This window comes from Budorcas taxicolor, chromosome 2 (assembly GCF_023091745.1).
Source record: "Budorcas taxicolor isolate Tak-1 chromosome 2, Takin1.1, whole genome shotgun sequence".
Taxonomy (NCBI): Eukaryota; Metazoa; Chordata; class Mammalia; order Artiodactyla; family Bovidae; genus Budorcas; species Budorcas taxicolor.
Window position 1 is genome coordinate 103,501,589 of NC_068911.1, and position 23,277 is coordinate 103,524,865.

The 23,277-nt window shown below is 39.5% G+C and overlaps 1 protein-coding gene across 1 annotated transcript in view; it reads right to left on the reverse strand.

Moving 5' to 3' along the window:
* Positions 1–235: 235 nt before the first annotated feature.
* The window catches only part of HNMT (histamine N-methyltransferase), a 43,430-nt gene continuing 20,388 nt past the window's right edge, over positions 236–23,277 (reverse strand). The window contains exons 3-6 of the mRNA XM_052636058.1: positions 16,494–16,601; positions 13,315–13,445; positions 8,555–8,648; positions 236–591 (exon numbers count right to left, since the gene is read on the reverse strand). Of these exons, the coding sequence (XP_052492018.1) occupies positions 236–591; positions 8,555–8,648; positions 13,315–13,445; positions 16,494–16,601 (689 nt within the window). The remainder of the gene's footprint in view (positions 592–8,554; positions 8,649–13,314; positions 13,446–16,493; positions 16,602–23,277) is intronic.

Consider the following 23,277-nt stretch of genomic DNA (forward strand, 5'->3'; position numbering starts at 1 on the left):
CAGATTACGTGGTATGTAGCCCATACATCGTCTCTTTACCTATAGGAGAGATAAGACCAGCAGTGTCTTATATGATTCTATATGAGAGTCCAAGAATGTCTTAAAACTTTCTAGGTGTTACATATAAGTGAAGATGCTTCTGTTTATGTTATGAGATATATTTATAATTTTAATACACAAATGAATGATCAACATTGTTCAAATTATAGTTTTTTAACATTCTCATGATGTGTATTTATGCCTCAACCACTATGAAACTCAGACTATTATTGAAAAGAACCTTTCCCTCTTTCTTTATACTGAATTCAGGCTTCTGCAGATCTTTCATAATTTCTGCTTTGAGATCAGGTGGTGCTGTTGTATTAAAGTTGCAGGTTTCTGTCAAAAAATCCCAAAGGAGGTCTCCATTTTCATTGCCATCAATAAAACAGTCAGATATGTCCATGGTGGACAGAAGGTCATAATACTCGTACTTAATCCCCAACTCATCCAGCATCTGAGTGAGGTCAGACGATGTGACATACTGGCAGAGGTCATTCCGGGGTAAGCGGGGTCCATACTTTTCCCATAGCTTTTGCCAGCTGCTGGCTCCTGTGCAACGGAAAAGCATTCATGCTCTCAGTTATTCTTCTTTTCACTTACCTACTCTGCAAGCAGTACATTAGATGCTTGGAATAGAGCAGTCCATTTAAAAAGTAGGAATGTTTGACTTTTATAGCTCAGTTCAAGGAGTGCAAGGGGTTGGAGAGAAAGATAAATAAATAAGTTATACATCAGATGGTGCAAAGTGCTAATGAAAAACAAATCTAAGCAAGAGATAAGGGGGATCAAAAAGCTGGATGGACTGCTGCTTTATTTAGGATGGTCACAGACATTCTCTCTAATAATGTAACATTTGAGCAGAGACATGACAACAAGGCACATAGATATGTAGTAATCTATCAGGGGGAAGGTTACTCCAGGTAGAGAGAAGAGCAACTGCAAAGGACCTGAAGCAGGGACATGCTTGGCACATTAAGAACTAGCCAGGGAGCCAGTGAGATTGGAATTGAACCAAGGGGAGAATGAAAAGAGATGAGGCTGGGTGATGGTGAGGAGTGGATTGGGTGCTTAATCATATAGGAAAAGATGGGAAGTCATTGTAGTGCTGTCTAATAGACTATTATGGACTCCTGGACATGTTCCAAATTGGTAGCATTGTCCAATATGGTAGCCACTAACCATCACTTTGACTGTGTAGATCACAATAAACTGTGGAAAATTCTGAGAGAGATGGGAATACCAGACCACCTGACCTGCCTCTTGAGAAATCTGTATGCAGGTCAAGAAGCAACAGTTAGAACTGGACATGGAACAACAGACTGGTTCCAAATAGGAAAAGGAGTGCGTCAAGGCTGTATATGGTCACCCTGCTTATTTAATGTCTATGCAGAGTACATCATGAGAAACTCTGGTCTGGAAGAAACACAAGCTGGAATCAAGACTGCCAGGAGAAATACCAATAACCTCAGATATGCAGATGACACCACCCTTATGGCAGAAAGCGAAGAGGAACTCAAAAGCCTCTTGGATGAAAGTGAAAGAGGAGAGTAAAAAAGTTGGCTTAAAGCTCAACATTCAGAAAACGAAGATTGTGGCATCCGGTCCCATCACTTCATGGGAAATAGATGGGGAAACAGTGGAAACAGTGTCAAACTTTATTTTTCTGGGCTCCAAAATCACTGCAGATGGTGACTGCAGCCATGAAATTAAAAGACACTTACTCCTTGGAAGAAAAGTTATGACCAACCTAGATAGCATATTCAAAAGTAGACATATTACTTTGCCGACTAAGGTCCGTCTAGTCAAGGCTATGGTTTTTCCTGTGGTCGTGTATGGATGTGAGAGTTGGACTGTGAAGAAGGCTGAGCACCGAAGAATTGATGCTTTTGAACTGTGGTGTTGGAGACTCTTGAGAGTCCCTTGGACTGCAAGGAGATCCAACCAGTCCATTCTAAAGGAGATCAGCCCTGGGATATCTTTGGAAGGAATGATGCTAAAGCTGAAACTCCAGTACTTTGGCATCTGATGCGAAGAGTTGACTCATTGGAAAAGACTCTGATGCTGGGAGGGATTGGGTGCAGGAGGAGAAGGGGACGACGGAGGATGAGATGGCTGGATGGCATCACTGACTCATTGGACGTGAGTTTGAGTGAACTCCAGGAGATGGTGATGGATAGGGAGGCCTGGTGTGCTTCGATTCGTGGGGTTGCAAAGAGTCGGACATGACTGAGCGACTGAACTGAACTGGTTCTGAAACGTGTGAACTATGGCTAGTCTGACTAAGGAAATGAATTTTAAGTGCTATTTCATTTTAATTCATTTCAGTTTCAATTGCCAACTGTGACTTACATATCAGATGACACAGCATTAGAGTGACTTGACCTGATTTACATTTTCTTAAGGTCACTCTGGCAACACAGATGAGAACGAGGGCATAAGGACAGAAGCAGGAAGAACAGTAAGAAAGCTACTGCAAAAATCTGGGTGATAGATGATGGTAAGTTGACACAGCAAGATTGTAATAACGAGAAATGGTTGCTTCATACATATATATATATACACACACACTCACACCCTATATATTACACTCCTAGAGCCAATGCCATTTGCTAATGACTTGTATATTGTTAGCAATAACAATTTGGATAGTAGAAGAAAGAAAAGAATCAGTGATGACCCCAGTGATTTTGGCCCAAGCATCTGAAAAGAGAGAACTGCCATTAGAAATGGGAACAATGAGGGAGGAACATTTTTCAGTGTTTTAGCAGGCATCTTGTTTTGGAAGTATGAAAGTTGAGCTATCTCTTGGACATCCAGGTTGTGATAAGAGGAAGGCAATTGTTTACATTAGTCTGGTTCAGAGGAGAGGGTCTGAGTAAAAACTGAAATGGAAGAAAGAGCACAGCAAATACAATGATAGTTTACTCAAACCAAAGGGGAGATAGCCTCTCGGGTCTATACACTTATAAGATGCTGCCTTGGACTGAAACACCTCAGTTGAGTTTAAAAATTTTGTCCCCAGCTTTAGAAGGTATATTAGCAGTGTATGATGCATTTAATTGAAAATCTGGCCTAGTGTAGCAGCTAAGAGATACAGAATCTGAGGGAGAGAGAGGTTGGATTGTTCCTCTGACTCTTCATGAATGACATGAGGTTTGTTATGCAGTCTTTCAGAACCTCTAGTTTCTTATCTATAAGACAGAGATAACTATACTTGTTGCAACTGTGAATATTAAATAATATAATTGAAGTAAATCATGGCACAATGGTAAGCACATAGCAGATGTGTAATATGTACTTAGAAAATAAATGAACATTAAATGGAATTAATTGGATATTTCCACTGGTTGTAAACTTGAGACTGTGATAAAAACAAACTTGCTATTCAAAAATCTATAATAAAATAAAAATTAAAACAAATGACAATTTTATGGACTTTCTAATATAAGTGTGTAATACTGGGCTGTTATATATACAGTGGATACAGTGCATTAAGAGTGGTCTGATGTTCCACTAATATTGCAGAAGAGAGTGATAACTTCAGGGTAAGCTTTAGGAGAAGGTAGAATTGGAATGAAGCAGAAAAATTAGAAAATAAGAAACCTCAGTTCAATGAAAAAAAATCAGGGTCATGAGTATGTATTAAAAACATTTTTCATTCCAAAGACAGTGATTGTCTGCCCAAATAAGAATTTGCCTACAAATAAGACTTTATAAGAAAATAAATATTTCAGTGGTTGAGAGGCTCTGTTAGCATTATCATTATTATTTTTTAAATCTGGCAGAGAAAAAAGAGCTAAACACTAATTGCAGAGCATTTGTTGGTGTCAGTGTTTGGTGACTCAGTGCCATTTCTAAGCTGAGCAATTAGACACTTTCTGACTGATACATTATCATAATAGCTCTCGGTGGGCACAACATATGGTGTGACTTTTGTATGCAACATGATATAAACCAGGTCCTTCCCCCCAACACACTGTATTAAAAATAACACACTATGATTTGCCTCCTTCCTTAGTCAAATAAGGAGAGGGCAGGAAAGAAAACGTCACTGATCTCCCTTAACCAGATAAGTTGCATTTTAATTATTAATAGCAACTCTCTCAACTAATGTCTGGCTACTACATATGCAGAAAAACGTGCCACTGACTTTATTTTTGTGTGGGATACTCATTTTAAAAATCTACCTCTTATTTCTCTTCTTTTTCATCCCCAAATCAGATCTTTTGTCTCTATAATCAGAAACATCTGTTTGTTATAAATAAATGACTGTTTACTCAGATGGGCTAATTCTTCAGTGGATTCTTTGGAACCAGAGGAAAGCTTCTGTTCCCTCAAGCACCATATATTCAAATAGGCTGACCAGTAAAACACTGTCATTTAATTCTGAATATAATTTCTCTTCCTTTTCCTAATTAGTTTCACTTGCCTACTCTTCTGTTCTTTTGTATGCCTCTTTCAGCATGCACTGTTTGTGTGTGAATACGTGTGTCTTCTTTATTGAGCCTTTTATTCCTTTTTATGTAGTCCATCTTCAAATCTCTGGCACTGTCTATATTCCCTGATTCCATGTCTATCATGTAGTAAATTTTAGCTAAAACATGGTCTCTCTCTCTCTCTTTTTTTCTTTTTAGATGGATATTTAGAATCAGTTGTAGTTAGGATATCGTAAAGAAGAAATAATAAATAATTTTTCATTTTGACCCCTGGGTTGGGAAGATCCCCTGGAGAAGGGAATGGCTACCCACTCCAGTATTCTTGCCTGGGAAATCCCATGGACACAGGAGCCTGGTGGGCTACAGTCCATGGAGTCACAAATGAGTCAGACACTACTTAGCTACTAACACTTTCATTTTTCAATTCAAATACATTCACTGGGTGTGTTCTTCTAGGTGCCAAGGGTTTTGCAAAAATCTGGGACTAGAGAGCAGAACTGCCCTTCAGGGACTCTCCTTAAAAACTCCCCATTTGCCTCTGATAGGAAACGAGCACACTGCTGAAAGTGTTTACCCCTCTCAGTCCTCCATTGGATTAGAAGTCTATCAAAGGCAGAGGAGGAGTAATAGTCATCTTTGCAACCTCAGAGCCTAGCAGTGATGAACAGTTATTGTTCAGTCATTAAGTCAAGGACAACTCTTATGCAACTTCATGGACTGTAGCATGCCAGGCTCCTCTGTCCTCCACTATCTCCTGGAGTTTGCTCAAATTTATGTCTACCTAATGATGGATTAGAGGAGCTCAATAAAAGCTGAATGAACCAAATCTGCACAATAGCTATCCTGTTCAGACAGCCTGAGACCAAGACTACAAGCTATATTTTGAATATGCTGAACACACCTGTCACCTTAACCAAGCTAGGTGCCCTGCATAATTAAATCTGGAAACAGATCCCATATTTCATTATCTTACAATCGAATAAATTGCAAAAATGGGTTTCCATATGGTACTCAAATAACTGAGTAATTCAGTTTATTGAGAGAGACAACGCATCAGTTCAGTCACAGGTCACTGTCTAACCGGGATGGACAGGCAGAAACCTTAGCTATGGAGCATATTTGAGATGACCTTTAGAGCAACATGTTAATCCAGACATACCATTAGGTGCCTTGCTGAGATACTAGCTAGCTGAGTACTCATGGAAATTTAATTGAGTAACTAGTGCTAGGCTTCTGAGTCTGTTTGCAGGGAGCACTCAGTTGCTATATTGCCGTGAGGCTATGGATGACAATATTGCTGAAACAAAGGAAATATACAAACAAGCTTCTTCACTTCTAGGTTGTTGTTGTTTAGTCACTAAGCCATGTCTGACTCTTTTGCCACCCCATGAACTGTAGCACACCAGGCTCCTCTTGTCCATAGAATTTCCCTGGCAAGAATACTGGAGTGGTTTGTCATTTCCTTTTCCGGTCTCCTGCATTGGCAGGCAGATTCTTTACCACCAAGCCAGAGCCACTTCTAGGTAATAATGACCAAATTCCATTTACAAAGTGACCTCAACAACCTGAGTGAAAACAGAGCTGTGTGTGAACCATTTTGGTGTAGGTCTTCCAAGTTTTAAGGTAATAGTCAAGTTTAAGGCATGTTTTCATTGGGCAAGTATGGAGAATGGGGTTTCAAGAATTATAGTTTGGGCTGAGAAGGCAGTTTAGGATAATGGGTTTTATTAAATAGGAGTGAGATAGGAAGTTGATCAGGCACCTCAGGTGACTTGGGGAGTTTCCTCACACCTGTCTACTATCCACAGGTTAGCAGACTGGTCTGGCTCATAGGGATTTGTAGTGATATCCTATGGATGGAGGAGCCTGGTAGGCTGCAGTCCATGGGGTCGCCAAGAGTCAGATACAGACTGAGCGACTTCACTTTCACTTTTCACTTTCATGCATTGGAGAAGGAAATGGCAACCCACTCCAGTGGTCTTGCCTGAAGAACCCCAGGGACGGGGAAGCCTGGTGGGCTGCCGTCTATGGGGTCGCACAGAGTCGGACATGACTGAAGTGACTTAGCAGCAGCAGCATGAAATGAAAAAGTTACTAATGACAATATGGATCGATTTTATACATGTTAATTGGCAATGATATAAGACAAATCTTCTTGTGACTAAATTTGTTTCCATTGTTGGAAATTGACCATAATTTATGTTTCTAAAAACTGACCCATATATATTTGTATCAGCTTTTTTAATGCAACAAGGCAATTACTGCTCTTTTTAAAAAGGGAGACTTCAGCTACTTCCTTACACCAAGGGGCTGATACAACTTTTCTCAAAGAAATACATTATTGTTAAGATAGGTTTATAGGTGAACAGATTTATCTAGGTCAGAGAGGAAGAGCAAAAGGGGAGTTAATCTGCTCTATGTAATGAGTAAGAAGGGGTGAAAGGGGAAAGTGAAGAGTTGGTATCTTAGAAAAAGCACTGAGCTAAAAGGATTATCTGTTAACAATCTTTTCCTCTCTGTGACACCTGCCTCCCACACTGTGTGCAGTCATGAAGAACTGTAAGCTCTGTACTGAAAAAGTTAGTGAAATATTTCTACCATCAAATGCAGAGTGAATAATTTTTGACTCAAAATACTTTTTTGATGAAAGCTAACTGGTTTTCGATTCTAGTAACTGTAGTCATGATGTAGCCAGCAAAATACTGTCTCCATAAGAGCACTAAGTCAATTCTCAGTTGCTTGTAGACACTCGTGCTACCCTGTAAAGCTCAGGCTGTTTTTTTCCTATTGGTAGGTATATATTCACAAAAGAGCTGCCTTCTGACACTCAAATACATAACTTCTGAAAATATTTAAGGATAAACTAAATATAAATGAAGTGGATCTTCATTTGATGTGGAATATATTTTAAAATCAGATATATATGACTGCTGGATGAACTGTTATTTCTGTCTGCAACACTTTCTGTATTATTGATACAGATTATCAAGAGTAGGCTGAGTTATCAATTCAGTGTTGGTAACTAAATTTACTTTTGTATTCCTAAATGTTCAAAGTGCTTTATCCAAGTGTCCTCGTTTGGAGAGAGGTTAGTGGGAAGCATCCCGTTTACATAAGCCCTCCTAAATGGGAAGATAGAACTTTCTCACATAAATGAGTATTTTTAACTAATCTGAGATAAAAATGGTATATCACATGTTCCCTTGCAGAAGAGGTTGTGTACAGGAACTTTCATTTGCCAAAATCCCACATAAATTCAAAGCTAGGATTATAGGCAACCACTGTGTTTGCCATCCTTAAAGCCGTTCCTCATGTTTAGGAATAAATGAATGTTATGATGTGGTTTTTGATTATAGGGTCTGGTATAAATTTAGGAAGATAGAAACTGCTGTATATCTAGAGTCAACCTGAATAGCACTGTGTGAACAATCCATAAAGACTGCTGAATGAAGTTGTGAATTAATGAATTCAACAGTGTCAGTGTTTTATTTGCTAATCTGTTTATTTAGGTTCTCTGTGTGATACTTAATTGTATCATTGGAAACAAAGTATGATCAAATGCCGTCTTTGGAAAATAACACAACACAAAACCAAACAAGTGAATCATTAGCTATTTTTGATAGTTATTTGAGAAAACCTATAAGCAGCAACATTGGCAGTGGCTCTGGAAATGCAAATTAATCAAATATGACAGTGTCACAAATATTTCAACCTTTATTTAAACATCACAGAAGGGAAAGAGACATTTAAGGGACAAAAAGGAGGTAAATAGAAATATTTTCTATTTTTAGTCTCCTCAAAACAATTCCTATCAGTTGTATTTGCTATATGTTATATAAAAATAATTTATATATGAACAAAGATATACTTTCTCAAGAGGAAGAAGAAACAGATATTTATTTCCACTGGAAATCCTAAATTGAAAGTTTGAAGGGCTTTCCTAATACTGTGTTAATTAATTGCCTATGACCATAAGCCAAGTCAAGAATTTCATAATGAAGATGAAATATACCATCAGCCTTCAAACACATGAACTATTGGTTTTTAAAAATTTAGGTGGGAGGAAAATAACTTACCTGACACAAGAATAATGAGAATCTTAGCATTGGTGGCTAAGAGACTATGGAAGAATTTCAGGGTAGCTGGGATGTCTTTAACATAATACAGCATCTAGAAATGAAGGAAAAGAGAAATGAGGCACTTTTCTATGTCAGTGTCTTTGTTGCTCAGACTAGATACTCACTAGAAGATTTTCAAGTTGCGTGGGTTTTTACTCAACAAAACATGTAAGAAATTTAGAAGTTAAAGATGTTATATGGAGAGATAGAATAAGAATGAACGAAAATATTTGGGGATAGAGGAAACTATGGTATTTACTCAACGAGAATCAAATAGTTTAAAATTTTCTCTTTCTGGCTTCAGTAACAGACATTTATAGCTTCAGACAGTCTCTACTCCACATGCGAGCATTGATTCTGTGCTTTCTCTATATTTTGTGAATTGTAGTTCTTCTGGGAGAAAATGGTGCTGGCACCATAAAAACATTCCATTTCATGGAACGTTGCTTCAAAATTACGCCCTTTGCACTAGCTTTACCATATGCTCACCAATGCTTTTTTTTAAATCACAGAAAATGCGACAAGCTTTGATGTTGACAGATTCTCTAGGAAAATGGATTGGAAAAAGCCTAAGGTTGCAGCATCATCACAAGGGGATAGGTGTCAGTCCACTCATTTTAAATAACTCTGAACGATCTCTGGTGAACTGCAGGGAGAGGTCTTTCCACCTAACACAGATAGAGCCTGGAATTATACATGGGCAATGGAAATTTTCCCCTGAGGGCTTATAGCCCTGGAATCTACCTCACCTAGACGCTTACTTTTTATGTCTCATCTTTTACTCTTTTAGACAAGAATTCAATATTTTATTCAATTTTTTTATGGGCTTCCCAGGTGGCGCAGTGGTAAAGAATCCACCTGCCAATGCAGGAAATGCAAGAGACATGGGTTCAATCCCTGGGTTGGGAAGATACCCTGGAGTAGGAAATGACAACCCTCTACAGTCTTTTTGCCTGGAAAATTCCATGGACAGAGGAGCATGGCCGGCTCTATGGGATCACAAAGAGCTGAGCATGACTAAGCATGTACACATGGATAATAGAATTTATTGTGTAAAGCAAAAATAACCTGAGCTATGCCTCCCTCACATGAATGAATGAAATACAAGGGACCTGCACATGGCTTGTGCAGTCTCAGAGGCCATATTTAGTATCATGTCACTCCATGCTGTTCACCACAGGGACCATATAGACTGGCACCCAGATGCAGCTAGTCCACAAGATCGCTAATAATCCTTGACATGACCTAGCTCAGAAAGAGGAGGCTGATCATAGCAGATGCTCTGAAATTTGATCTAATAGACAGATTCTCTGCAGTTGACTATGAATATTAAGTTGAACGATGCTGTGAAAATGTTAGGACTGTAAGGAGCAATGAAGAGACAGAGACATACAACAGAAAAGTGCAGTCGACAGAGAGGAAGACAGTAGTAGTGCCGAGGAAGCAGAGATAAGAAAGAAAACAAATGTAGAGGTTTTGAGAGAAACTGGAGGATGATCTCTGAAGCTGCAACATTTTATAACAAGTGAGGAATGGGATTCAGAGCATTTGTGAAGGGATTGGCTTTTGATAAAGGGAGGCTTTTTTGTTTTTTAAGTTGTTTTTTTTTTTTTTTTGGAGTGTAGTTGCTTTACAGGGTTGTGTTAGTTTCTACTGTACAGCAAAATCAATCAGACATACATATATGCCCTCCCTTTCATATTTCCTTCCTATTCAGGTCACCACAGTGTGTTAAGCAGAGTTCCCTGTGCTATACAGTAGGTTTTCATTAGTTAGCTTTTATACGTGGTATCAGTACTGTATATGTGTCAATCCCAATCTCCCAATTCATCCCACCCACCCCTTTTTCCCTTGGTGTCCATATATTTGTTCTCAACACCTCCGCCTCTATAGTGCTGCTATGAACGCTGGGATGCATGTATCTTTTTGAATTATGGTTTTCTCTGGGTATATGCACAGTAGTGTGCCGGCTGAGTCATATGGTAGTTCTGGGCTTCCCTGGTAGCTCAGTTGGTAAAGAATTCACATGCAATGCAGGAAATCCCAGTTTGATTCTTGGGTCGGGAAGATCCCCCAGAGAAGAGATAGGCTACCCATCCCAGTATTCTCAGGCTTCCCTGGCAGCTCAGATGGTAAAGAATCCACCTGTAATGTGGGAGACCTGAGTTCAGTCCCTGGGTTGGGAAGATCCCCTGCAGGAGGGCATGGCAACCTACCCCAGTATTCTTGCCTGGAGAACACTGGAGTGGGTTGAGTATTCTCAACCCACATGGGGAGAATACATGGAATATTCTCCCCATGGACAGAGGAGCCTAGCTGGCTACAGTCTACAGGGTCGCAAAGAGTCGGATGTGACTGGGCGACTAAGCGCAGCATGATAGTTCTATTTTTCGCTGTTTTGAGGAACCTCCATACTGTTCTTCCTAGTGGCTACATCAGTTTACATTCCCACTGACAGTACAAGAGGATTCCTGGGATTCTTTTGTAATAAGAAAAAAGAAAGAAATGGTAGGTACAGGTGCATCTCTATAAATGTGGTGGGTAAAAGATGACTTTCTACCTGATCATTTTTCTTTTCACTATAGAGTAGGAAGGGAGGTCATCAATTGGAAACCAGTGGCAAAGAAGGGATTACAGGAGTTGTAAGGAGAGAGAAGAAGGTGTAAAACAGTTATACAGTTGAGCCTTGGACAAGGCAGGGATTAGGGTGCCAACTTTCTGTGTAGTCAGAAATTCACATATAACATATGCGTTGTCTCTGTTTCTGGAGTGCCACATCCAGTCATGCAGCATTTACTGCTGAAAAACTCCAGGGAATTCCCTGGAGGTCCAGTAGTTTGGACTCGGTGCTTCCATTACAGGGAGCATGGGTTCAATCCCTGGTTGGGCAACTAAGCTCTCACAAGCCCTGTGATGTGGTCAAAAAAAAAAAAAAAAAAAAAAAAAAAAATCAAAAGAAAAAATTAGCATACAAATGAACCCACATAATTCAAATCTGTGTTGTGCAAGGGCCAACGATATGAGAAGTAGAAAAGTAAGTCTAGCAGAGAAATGTCTTAGGTTTGCTGGGTAATGTTAAAAGCACTCCCTTATAGTTAAAAGATTTTATCTGCTAAGAAAGCAAAGATGTAGAATTGCCTAGATATGCCAACCCTGAAGTCATTTCTTCCTGTAATTTTTAGAAGTATATTCCTTTTGGCTTAGCCTCTAAAATATACAAACAGTTCATACAACTCAAAAACAGAAAACACAACCCAATCAAAAACTGGGCAGAATATTTTAACAGATATTTCTCCAAAGAAGACATACAGATGACCATTAGGTACATGAAAACATGCTCAGCATCACTAATTATTAGAGAAGTGCAAATCAAAACTACAATGAGTTACCACTTCACACTAGTCAAAATGACCATCATTAAAAATTCTACAAAAAGACAAGTATGGAGAGGGTATGGAGAAAAGGGATCCCCCTACACTGTTGAAACAACCACTGTCGAAAATATTGAGGTTTCTCAGAAAACTGAAAATAGAGTTACCATATGATCCAACAGTCCCATTCCTGGGAATATACCTGGACAAAACTATAATTCAAAAAGATACATGCACCCCTACATTCACAGGAGCACTGTTTACAACAGCCAAAACATGGAAATAACCTAAATGTCTATCAACAGACAAATGGATAAGGAAGATGTGGTGCATATATACAATGGAATGGTGCTCAGCCATAAAACAGAATGAAATAATGCTATTTGCAGCAACATGGGTGGACCAGGAGAGTATCATCCGAACTGAAGTAGGTCAGAAAGAGAAAGACAAATACCCTATAACATCACTGACATGTGGAATCTAAAATATGGCACAAATAAACCTGTCTACAAAACAGAAACAGACTCATAGGCACAGACACCAGACTTGTGGTTGCCACGGGGGAGGTGGGGAGGGACAGGGGTGGACTGGGAGCTTGGGGTTGGTAGATACAGGCTATTATTAATACATTTAGAACTGATAATCAACAAGGTCCAAACATGTAGCACAGAACTACATTCAATATCCTGTGATAAACCACAATGGAAAAGGATATAAAAATAAGAATGTCTATAGGTGTATAAATGAGTCACTCTGCTATACAGCAGAGATTGGCACAGCACTGTAAATCAATTATATTTCAATTTTTAAAAAGTTTACACAAAAGTTTATTCCTTTGGGATGACTGTACTTGTAGACTATAGAAAGCAAAAGGCATCTTGTTCATCATGGTTTTTCTAAAATTTGTACATCTTCTAATGGTAGCCAACACCCAAAGCCTATACACCTATATGCTATTCAGATACATCAGTGACCTTTGGAAATATGTCCCCATATCATCTACTCAAGAGGCACTCCCTTTACAAGAAATACACTGTTAATGCTGGACCACAGAAATACATTCTGGCAGAAAGACTGATGTCAGTAATACTTTGTTGACCTGAGGAATCATCCAGCCTGCCCCTTTGTCACACACATACTAGCCAGGTCATGAACATAAGGCAAAAGCAAGAGGATTCAGAAAAACTCTGGGATGTTGGTCCATTCTCAGTTTGGACAGGTAATGTTCACTTATAAAATCAGAAATCAGATTTTCATTTTTCTTTTAAAATTTAGAATATTAAGTACTCTGAAATATTTCTGAAGAATCTTTTCTTCTGAGAGTATATAATAATAAATATTTCTTACCTGAATCATATGAATAAAGTCCCACCTCTGAAGTTCTTTTTTCTCCATCATTCTATTTTGATATTCAGATGATGTCTCCTTATGCCAAGCAAACTTTATGTTCTCAAGGTTTGATGTCTTGGCTACAAGCTCTAAAATATGGAGAAAAGGTGGCTCACCATCAATTTTAATTGCAAATTTGGAACCCATTTCCATTTAGAATTTTAATGCAATCAATATTATATACACAACAGATATAAAGCACATTTTTCTTTTTTATGCAGCTCCAGAAGACCAGAGAGTTCATCCTAGTTTTTCCTCTAGCATTAAATAAAATTGGAGATAACTAAAAAGCCAATAAAAAATAATTATGAGAATACTGATCAGACACAGTCAATATTATTGTTTAGTTGCTAAGTCACATCCAACTCTTTTGCAATACCATGGACTGTAGCCCACCAGGCTCCTCTGTCCATGGGATTTCCCAGGCAAGAATACTGGAGCAGGTTGCCATTCCCTTCTCCAGGGGATCTTCCTGACCCAGAGACTGAACCTGCTTCTCCTGCACTGCAGGAGGATTCTTTACCACTGAGTCACCAGGGAAGCTGTGTATAAGCACATTATCTCAAGTGTTAAGGGGAAATCAACTGGTGGATTTTATCAATGCAGAATTGACATAAAACAGGTGATATGGTTCTATAACTCAGGAATCAATAAACTGCGGCATGGACCATATCTGACTTACTACCTATTATTAAATAAACCGCAAGCTAAAAATATACATTACTCTTCTTCCCGACTTCATGCTCCTGTCCTTCATATTTTGTGCATTAAACTGTTAAATGGTTGAACAAAATCAAAGAAGAATAATACTTCATGATAGGTAAAAATGATATAAAATTCAAATTTAATGTTTGGCAAGAATACACAGAAGAACTGTACAAAAAAGATCTTCACGACCCAGATAATCATGATGGTGTGATCACTAATCTAGAGCCAGACATCCTGGAATGTGAAATCAGGCGGGCCTTGGAAAGCATCACTACAAACAAAGCTAGTGGAGGTGATGGAATTCCAGTTGAGCTGTTTCAAATCCTGAAAGATGATGCTGTGAAAGTGCTACACTCAATATGCCAGTAAATTTGGAAAACTCAGCAGTGGCCACAGGACTGGAAAAGGTCAGTTTTCATTCCAATTCCAAAGAAAGGCAATGCCAAAGAATGCTCAAACTACCGCACAATTGCACTCATCTCACAAGCTAGTAAAGTAATGCTCAAAATTCTCCAAGCCAGGCTTCAGCAATACGTGAACCGTGAACTTCCTGATGTTCAAGCTGGTTTTAGAAAAGGCAGAGGAACCAGAGATCAAATTGGCAACATCCGCTGGATCATGGAAAAAGCAAGAGGGTTCCAGAAAAACATCTATTTCTGCTTTATTGACTATCCCAAAGCCTTTGATTGTGTGGATCACAATAAACTGTGGAAAATTCTGAGAGAGATGGGACTATGAGACCACCTGACCTGCCTCTTGAGAAATCTGTATGCAGGTCAGGAAGCAGCAGTTAGAACTGGACATGGAACAACAGACTGGTTCCAAATAGGAAAAGGAGTATGTCAAGGCTGTATATTGTCACCCTGCTTATTTAACTTCTATGCAGAGTACATCATGAGAAACACTCGACTGGAAGAAACACAAGCTGGAATCAAGATTGCTGGGAGAAATATCAATAACCTCAGATATGCAGATGACACCACCCTTATGGCAGAAAGTGAAGAGGAACTAAAAAGCCTCTTGATGAAAGTGAAAGAGGAGAGTGAAAAAGCTGGCCTAAAGCTCAACATTCAGAAAACGAAGATCATGGCATCTGGTCCCATCACTTCATGGGAAATAGATGGGGAAACAGTGGAAATGGTGTCAGACTTTATTTTGGGGGCTCCAAAATCACTGCAGATGGTGACTGCAGCCATGAAATTAAAAGATGCTTACTCCTTGGAAGAAAAGTTATGACCAACCTAGATAGCATATTGAAAAGCAGAGACATTACTTTGCTGACTAAGGTCCATCTAGTCAAGGCTATGGTTTTTCCTGTGGTCACGTATGGATGTGAGAATTGGACTGTGAAGAAGGCTGAGCACCGAAGAATTGATGCTTTTGAACTGTGGTGTTGGAGAAGACTCTTGAGAGTCCCTTGGTCTGCAAGGAGATCCAACCAGTCCATTCTGAAGGAGATCAGCCCTGGGATTTCTTTGGAAGGAATGATGCTAAAGCTGAAACTCCAATACTTTGGCCACCTCATGCAAAGAGTTGACTCATTGGAAAACACTCTGATGCTGGGAGGGATTGGGGGCAGGAGGAGAAGACGATGACAGAGGATGAGATGGCTGGATGGCATCACGGACTCGATGGACGTGAGTCTGAGTGAACTCTGGGAGTTGGTGATGGACAGGGAGGCCTGGCGTGCTGCAATTCATGGGGTTGCAAAGAGTCAGACACAACTGAGCGACTGAAATGAACTGAACTGAACTGAAGTAAAGTTTTATTGTGACATAGCCACACTTGTTAGTGTATGGATTGTCTCTGGCTGCCTTTGGTGTTCAGTGGCAGAGCTAATTAGTTGTGACAGGGATCATGTGGATTAGATGGTTAGATAGCATCACCGACTCAGTGGACATGAATTTTAGCAAACTCTGGGAGACAGTAGAGGACAGAGGAGCCTGGTGTGCTGCAGTCCCTGGGATCACAGAGTCAGAAACGACTTAGTGGCTAAACAGGTGGCCTAAGTCTAAAATACTTTCTATTCGGCCCTTTTCAGAGAAAAGTTTGTTGATTCTTGCTGTTACCAATTATGCATAAGCCTTTAGGGTAAGGTTTCTGTTTAAACACCTCTGAATTAATTAATGACTGTCTATAAAATAAACATCAAAAACAATGGTTGATGACCAGGGGATGGATGGCGAGACAGTTAAAAAAAAAAAAAGGGATTCTATTTACTATTTATATTCTGAGGTGTTTAAGTCTTGCCTGCCAAGAAAGTAAATAGGTTCTTCTCTCAATAAGCTTACAAAGAATGTACCACAGTAATTATGTTGTTACTGACTGAAGGGATGCATGTGGGATGACAAGCCTTTCAGAATAGGATTTGATATACAGCACCATAAGCAACTGAGTGCACACACACACACATCGTGGGTTATAAGTACCTTTGTACTTGGTGATTTGTTCAGCACTTGGTTCAACAACTTCATTGATGATATGAACTCCTGGGTACTGAGCTTGCACTTTGGAGAGAATTTGAAGATCAATTTCACCTAGAAGAAAAGCATATAGAACAGTTCACCTTGGCCCAGAAAGAAAAGAATAGAATAGAATAGAAAAGAATATTTTCAACTACTTTACTATCTCTAGGAAAGTCCAGCATAAATAAAGTAGAATACTCAGCTGTTGCTCTGACACAGTGTTTATGATGAAGAACAACTAGGTTAAAAACGTGTTTTGAGGAGGGTTATGATTGTCATAATAGGAAAAGGAGTATGTCAAGGATGTATACTGTCACCTGCTTATTTAACATATATGCAGCGTACATCATGAGAAACGCTGGACTGGAAGAAACACAAGCTGGAATCAAGATTGCCGGGAAAAATATCAGTAACCTCAGATATGCAGATGACACCACCCTTATGGCAGAAAGTGAAGAGGAACTCAAAAGCCTCTTGATGAAAGTGAAATTGCAGAGTGAAAAAGTTGGCCTAAAGCTCAACATTCAGAAAACGAAGATCATGGCATCTGGTCACATCACTTCATGGGAAATAGATGGGGAAACAGTGGAAACAGTGTCAGACTTTATTTTTGGGGCTCCAAAATCTGCAGATGTTGATTGCAGCCATGAAATTAAAAGATGCTTACTCCTTGGAAGAAAAGTTATGACCAACCTAGATAGCATATTCAAAAGCAGACATGTTACTTTGCCAACTAAGGTCTGTCTAGTCAAGGCTATTGTTTGTCCAGTAGTCATGTATGGATGTGGGAGTTGGACTGTGAAGAAAGCTGAGCACTGAAGAATTGATGCTTTTGAACTGTGGTGTTGGAGAAGACTCTTGTGAGTCCCTTGGAGTACAAGGAGACCCAACCAGTCCATTCTGAAGGAGATCAACCCTGGGATTACTTTGGAGGGAATGATGCTAAAGCTGAAACTCCAGTACCTTGGCCACCTCATGTGAAGAGTTGACTCACTGGAAAAGACTCTGATGCTGGGAGGGATTGGGGGCAGAAGGAAAAGGGGATGACAGAGGATGAGATGGCTCGATGGCATCACGGACTCGATGGGCATGAGTCTGAGTGAACTCTGGGAGTTGGTGATGGACAGGGATGCCTGGTGTGCTGCTATTCATGGGGTCACAAAGAGTTGGACACGACTGAGCAACTGAACTGAACAGATGATTGCCATTCATTCATTCATATTTCTGTTGTTGTTCAGTCACTCAGTCATGTCCAAATCTTGGCGAACCCATGGTCGGCAGCACACCAGGCTCCCTGTCCTTCACAACCTCCTGGAGCTTGATCAAACTCATATCCATTGAGTTGGTATTGCCATCCAACCATCTCATCCTCTGTTGTCCCCTTCTCCTCCTGCCTTCAATCTTTCCCAGCATCAGGGTCTTTTTAAATGAGTCAGGGCAAAGTATTGGAGTTTCACCTTCAGCATCAGTCCTTTCAAAGAATATTCAGGACTGATTTCCTTTAGGATGGGCTAGCTGGATCTCCTTGCAGTACAAGGGACTCTCAAGATCCTTCTCCGACACCGCAATTCAAAAGCATCAATTCTTCAGCGCTCAGCTTTCTTTATGGTGCAACTCTCACATCCATACATGACTACTGGAGAAAAAAACAAACAAACATAGTTTTGAATATATGGACCTTTTCTGGCAAAGTAATGTCTCTGTGTCTTAGTATGCCTTCTAGGTTGGTCATAGGTTGCCTTCCAAGGAGCAAGTGTCTTTTAATTTCATGGCTGCAGTCACCATCTGCAGTGATTTTGGAGCCTGAGAAAATAAAGTCTGTCACTGTTTCATTGTTTCTCCATCTATTTGCCATGAAGTAATGGGACCAGATGTCATGATCTTAATTTTCTTAATCTTTTGAATGTCTCGTTTTAAGCCAGCTTTTTCACTCTTCTCTTTCAATTTCATCAAGAGGCTCTGTAGTTCCTCTTCATTTCTGCCATTAGGGTTGTGTCATCTGCATATCTGAGGTGCTTAATATTTCTCTTCACAATCTTTATTCCAGCTTGTGCTTCATCCAGTCCTGCATTTCACATGATGTATTCTGCATATAAGTTAAATAAGCAGGATGACAATATACAGCCTTGATGTACTCCTTTTCCTATTTGGAACCAGTCTGTTGTTTCATGTCCAATTCCAACTGTTGCTTCCTGACCCGCATATAGGTTTCTCAAGAGGCAGGTCAGGTGGTCTGGTATTCCCATATCTTTAAGAATTTTCTACAGTTTGTTGTGATCCACACAGTCGAAGGCTTTAGTGTAGTCATTGAAACAGAAGTGGTAAACTATATTTAATACCTTTTATTGTATTACACAATTGCACTCATCTCACACACCAGTAAAGTAATGCTCAAAATTCTCCAAGCCAGGCTTCAGCAATACGTGAACCCTGAACTTCCAGATACTGAAGCTGGTTTTAGAAAAGGCAGAGGAACCAGAGATCAAATTGCCAACATCCAATGGATCATCGAAAAAGCAAGAGAGTTCCAGAAAAACATCTATTTCTGCTTTATTGACTATGCCAAAGCCTTTGACTGATGTTTTTGAACTGTGGTATTGGAGAAGACTCTTGAGAGCCCTTGGACTTCAAGGAGATCCAACCAGTCCATCCTAAAGGAGATCAGTCCTAGGTGTTCATTGGAAGAACTGATGCTGAAGCTGAAACTCCAATACTTTGGCCACCTGATGCCAAGAGCTGACTTATTTGAAAAGACCCTGATGCTGGGAACATTTGAGGGCAGGAGGAGAAGGGGACGACAGTGGCTGAGATGGTTGGATGGCATCACTGACTCAATGGACATGGGTTTGGGTGGATGCTGGGAGATGGTGATGGACCGAGAGGCCTGGCAAGCTATGGTTCATGGGGTCCCAATGAGTCAGACACATACTGAGCGACTGAACAAACTGACTGACTTACAGTAAAATCTAAGATGCTATTGATTATAGGATAAAAATAATGCTTCTTTTATATCACTAAGTCATAAAATAAAAACAACTCTGTCAATTATAATTGTAAGATTTCACCAACTGGAAGATATATACCAATCTGTGATATTAAAATATGAAAAAAATATGCTGTAGAATTGATAAATTAGGCTAGATCAGATTTATATAAAATATATTAGGTATAAAAGATGTATAAAAATTGTATGAGACATGTGCCCTCAAAAACATCATGTTCTTGTAGAAAAGACAGACATGGAAAGACAGACATGGAAACCCTGGCTTGGGTTGGGCCATGGAGGGAAGAAGGAAGGAAATGGTGATGGAGAGGATAAGACAAGAGGCCAGAGAGATGGAAAGCTGCATGGCAGACCACTCTTGAGCTCTGTGTTACAGGGTAAGTGGAAGTTAGTCTGGGGACTTTGGGGAAATGGGGATTGCAGGCAGAGGACAGGAAGTGAAGTTGTATATGTGGGACTGCTGGCAATTTAGTGTTTTAGAATGTGTAGGTAAGGCAGGGCCTCCAGGAAAGAGGTGATTCCAGAGAAGTAAATGGAAAGGAGGTTATGGAAAATAGATATTTATTCATTCACTCATGTACCAGTGATTCATTGATTATTTTACAGTGTGCCAGGCACTACACCAGGCAAATGATAAGAGGAGCAAGTAAATACCTGCCCTGAGGAAACTTTAGCCTGTAGGTGACAATGTGAGAGAGACCGTGGTAAATTGGATAGACTTGAATTCCACCCCTGTCTGATCCACTGACTTGATATTACGACCTTCAGCCATTTGCTTTCTCTCTCCAAACTGTATTTTCCTCATCAGAAAAACAGCAATAATGATAGTACATAATTTATTGGGTGTGAGGATTAAATGAGACAATGCACATAAAGCACACTGCAAAAGAGAGTTGGCACCTAATAAATGTTAGCTGTTCATTATTTTTATTGTTATCATTGAGTCCTTCTCTTTAAAAATCTCTCTTCTTTCCCTATTACTAATGGCTCCAAATTAAGTTTTGCACTTTTATTCTCTTAGTTATGATGTTGACCTTCACTAAAATACTTATGTGCTGGCAAGACTAGCATATGAAAATGACACTAGTCTTTAACATTTTGGCATAAATGGCATTAACAGAACCTTTCCAAGGTTAGATATGGCAGGTGAAAAAAAGGCATAGGTCATAAGACTGAGCAGGCTGGAAGAAGGAGATGAGGAAGATAAATCAGGAACAAAAGATGCCTGACTAGGAAAAGAGAGTTGTCTAATGGTATAATGAATGTCCTGGGTACTGGTGATGGGAGTAGGTGGGGATTAGGGTAGGGAGGAAGTAGGGGAAGGATGCTAAAGTGGAGAATGAAGAAATCTATGTGACAGTTTTCTCCAAAGCTGGCCTGATCAACTTCAAACCTTTTAATTCTTCCTTAAGTTCCACTGCCAGAGGTTTCAATTATTTGTCCCTCTTCAAATATAGGCATGATGTGTTTAAACTATGGCCCATATGAAAGCAAGATACAATCACAAAAAATATCTTACTGTAAAATTAAGTAAAACAAGCAAAGGCTTGATTCCAATGAGTTTATTAAAGGGTATCAAGGACTCAAATGCTAGTCCGAGCAAGTGAGCAACTTTGATCATCAATCACTGAAAAGCATGTGAAGGGTTAACAGACTATAGTACCATGAAAATGAAAGTGAAAATCACTCAGCTGTATCTGACTCTTTGTGACCGAATGGACTATACATTCCATGGAATTCTCCAGGCCAAAATACTGGAGTGGGTAGCCTTTCCTTTCTCCAGGGGATCTTCCTAACCCAGGAACTGAACCCAGGTCTCCCTCATTGCAGGCAGATTTTTACCAGCTGAGCCACAGGGGAAGCCCAAGAATACTGGAGTGGGTAGCATATCCCTTCTCCAGCAGATCTTCCCAACAGGGATCAAACCGGGGTCTCCTGCATTGCAGGCAGATTATTTTACCAACTGAGTTATCAGGGAAGTATCATAAGCCAGCAGTAAGGGATTCAAACAGTGGGGGAAAAAAGGAAGAAGATCATTTGTTCTTTTTCAACTGAATCCTTCTGAGTAGAGGCCATAATAATATGAATGTGTTTCAATATTAGATATTAATCACCCTCTATATGCTTTTAAAGAGCACACAACATGCTGGACTCGCCTGGTGGTCCAGTGGTTACAAATATGTCTTCCAATGTAGGGGACATGGGTTTGATCCCTGGTTCAAGAACTAAGATTCCACATGTCCTGGGGTGGCTGAGCCCTCATGCTATAACTACTGAAACCTATGCACTCTGGAGCCCAAGTTCTGCAACAAGAAGAAGCCACCACAATGAAAACCCCATGCACCACAACTAAAGAGAAGCCTCCACACAATGCAGGTAGAGAAAGCCCATGTACCACATGAAGACCCAGTGCAGCAAAAATAAATGAATTAATTTTTAAGAAAGAGCACACAAGCCAAATTATGCTGAAAGAATGGGGGAAGGTAACTGGAAGTGACTCAATTGAATAATTCAGAAATTCTCAGCAAATTCAGGGGTAAACAGAAGAAATGTAGAAGCCAGCAGCCTGCTGCTTTTATTGTGTATAACAAAGCCTTCTGGGAATCTTAACTTTCAGGTCCAGAACACCACATTTAAGGGGGATAAAGCAATACTTTATTCATTTTATTGTTGATGAAAAATAAAATAATGAACATCTCATTGTTCATTGTATGGTCAATCTCTGTTCTAATATGGTCTCATTACTTAATGATGATTCTCACAATTGTAGACTACTTATTGTCGACATCCTAAGCTTTTAGGCCAACAGCTGTTTCAGTTAGCTAGATAAAACCTTGCTGTGTGTTTCTAGTTTTGGAACAAAATCTGCAAAGTTTTCCATGACTAATGGAAAATTATAGTGATTAAGCAACTTTATTCCCATATTCAATATTCCTGCGTTTCCTTTTTCTTTCTCCCTCACCCTCACTTCCTTTTGTGTCTTCCAAAGCAAATCAATGATTTTGGAGTCTTGGCATTTTATGTTGATGTAACTGATTTTCTCAGTTTATCAATAAGCAAAGCTTGAGCAAAGTTAGGAAATCCTAACATGTGTTGGCATGAATCAGAAATTATTTTCTATTAGCCTGGTTTGTGTTTTCTTTTTTTTTTTTTTCTTTTCTGTTCACTCCTGTGTTACTTTCTATCAAACAGAATATGCTGACTTTTTTATTTGGAAAGTTAAATGAAAACTAAAATTTTTAAATTGCCTTCTTGCAAACCTCTTTCCTTTGCATTACCCTGTCCATCAAATCAGCTACAACTTTAGAATGACTTCCCATGTCTCCTTTCTGACCTACATTGAGTGTTTCACTTAATTTTACAGTCAGATATTTTTGTGATTATATCTTGCTTTCATATGGGCCATATTTTAAACACATCATGCCTATATTTGAAGAGAGATATATAATTGAAACCTCTGATAGTGGAACTTAAAGAAAAAGTTCAAAAATACTGAGGCAGAAATTGTTAGACAGTATAGGACTTTGAGACCTCAGTTCCCTTTTTTTAATTTCAATTTTTGTCTTCTCAAGTAAGCATCTCACTTCTTTAACCTAAAGCTAAACTCTTTGTTCCCGTTTCTAGGCATTCAGAAGAATGCTTCCCTGGTCTGAAGGGTTGTAATACATTCAGACCCAGGACAAGACAATCATTAACTGCTGTTCAGTTTATCAAGGAAAAAGAACTCCAGGTGGACCGCTAACT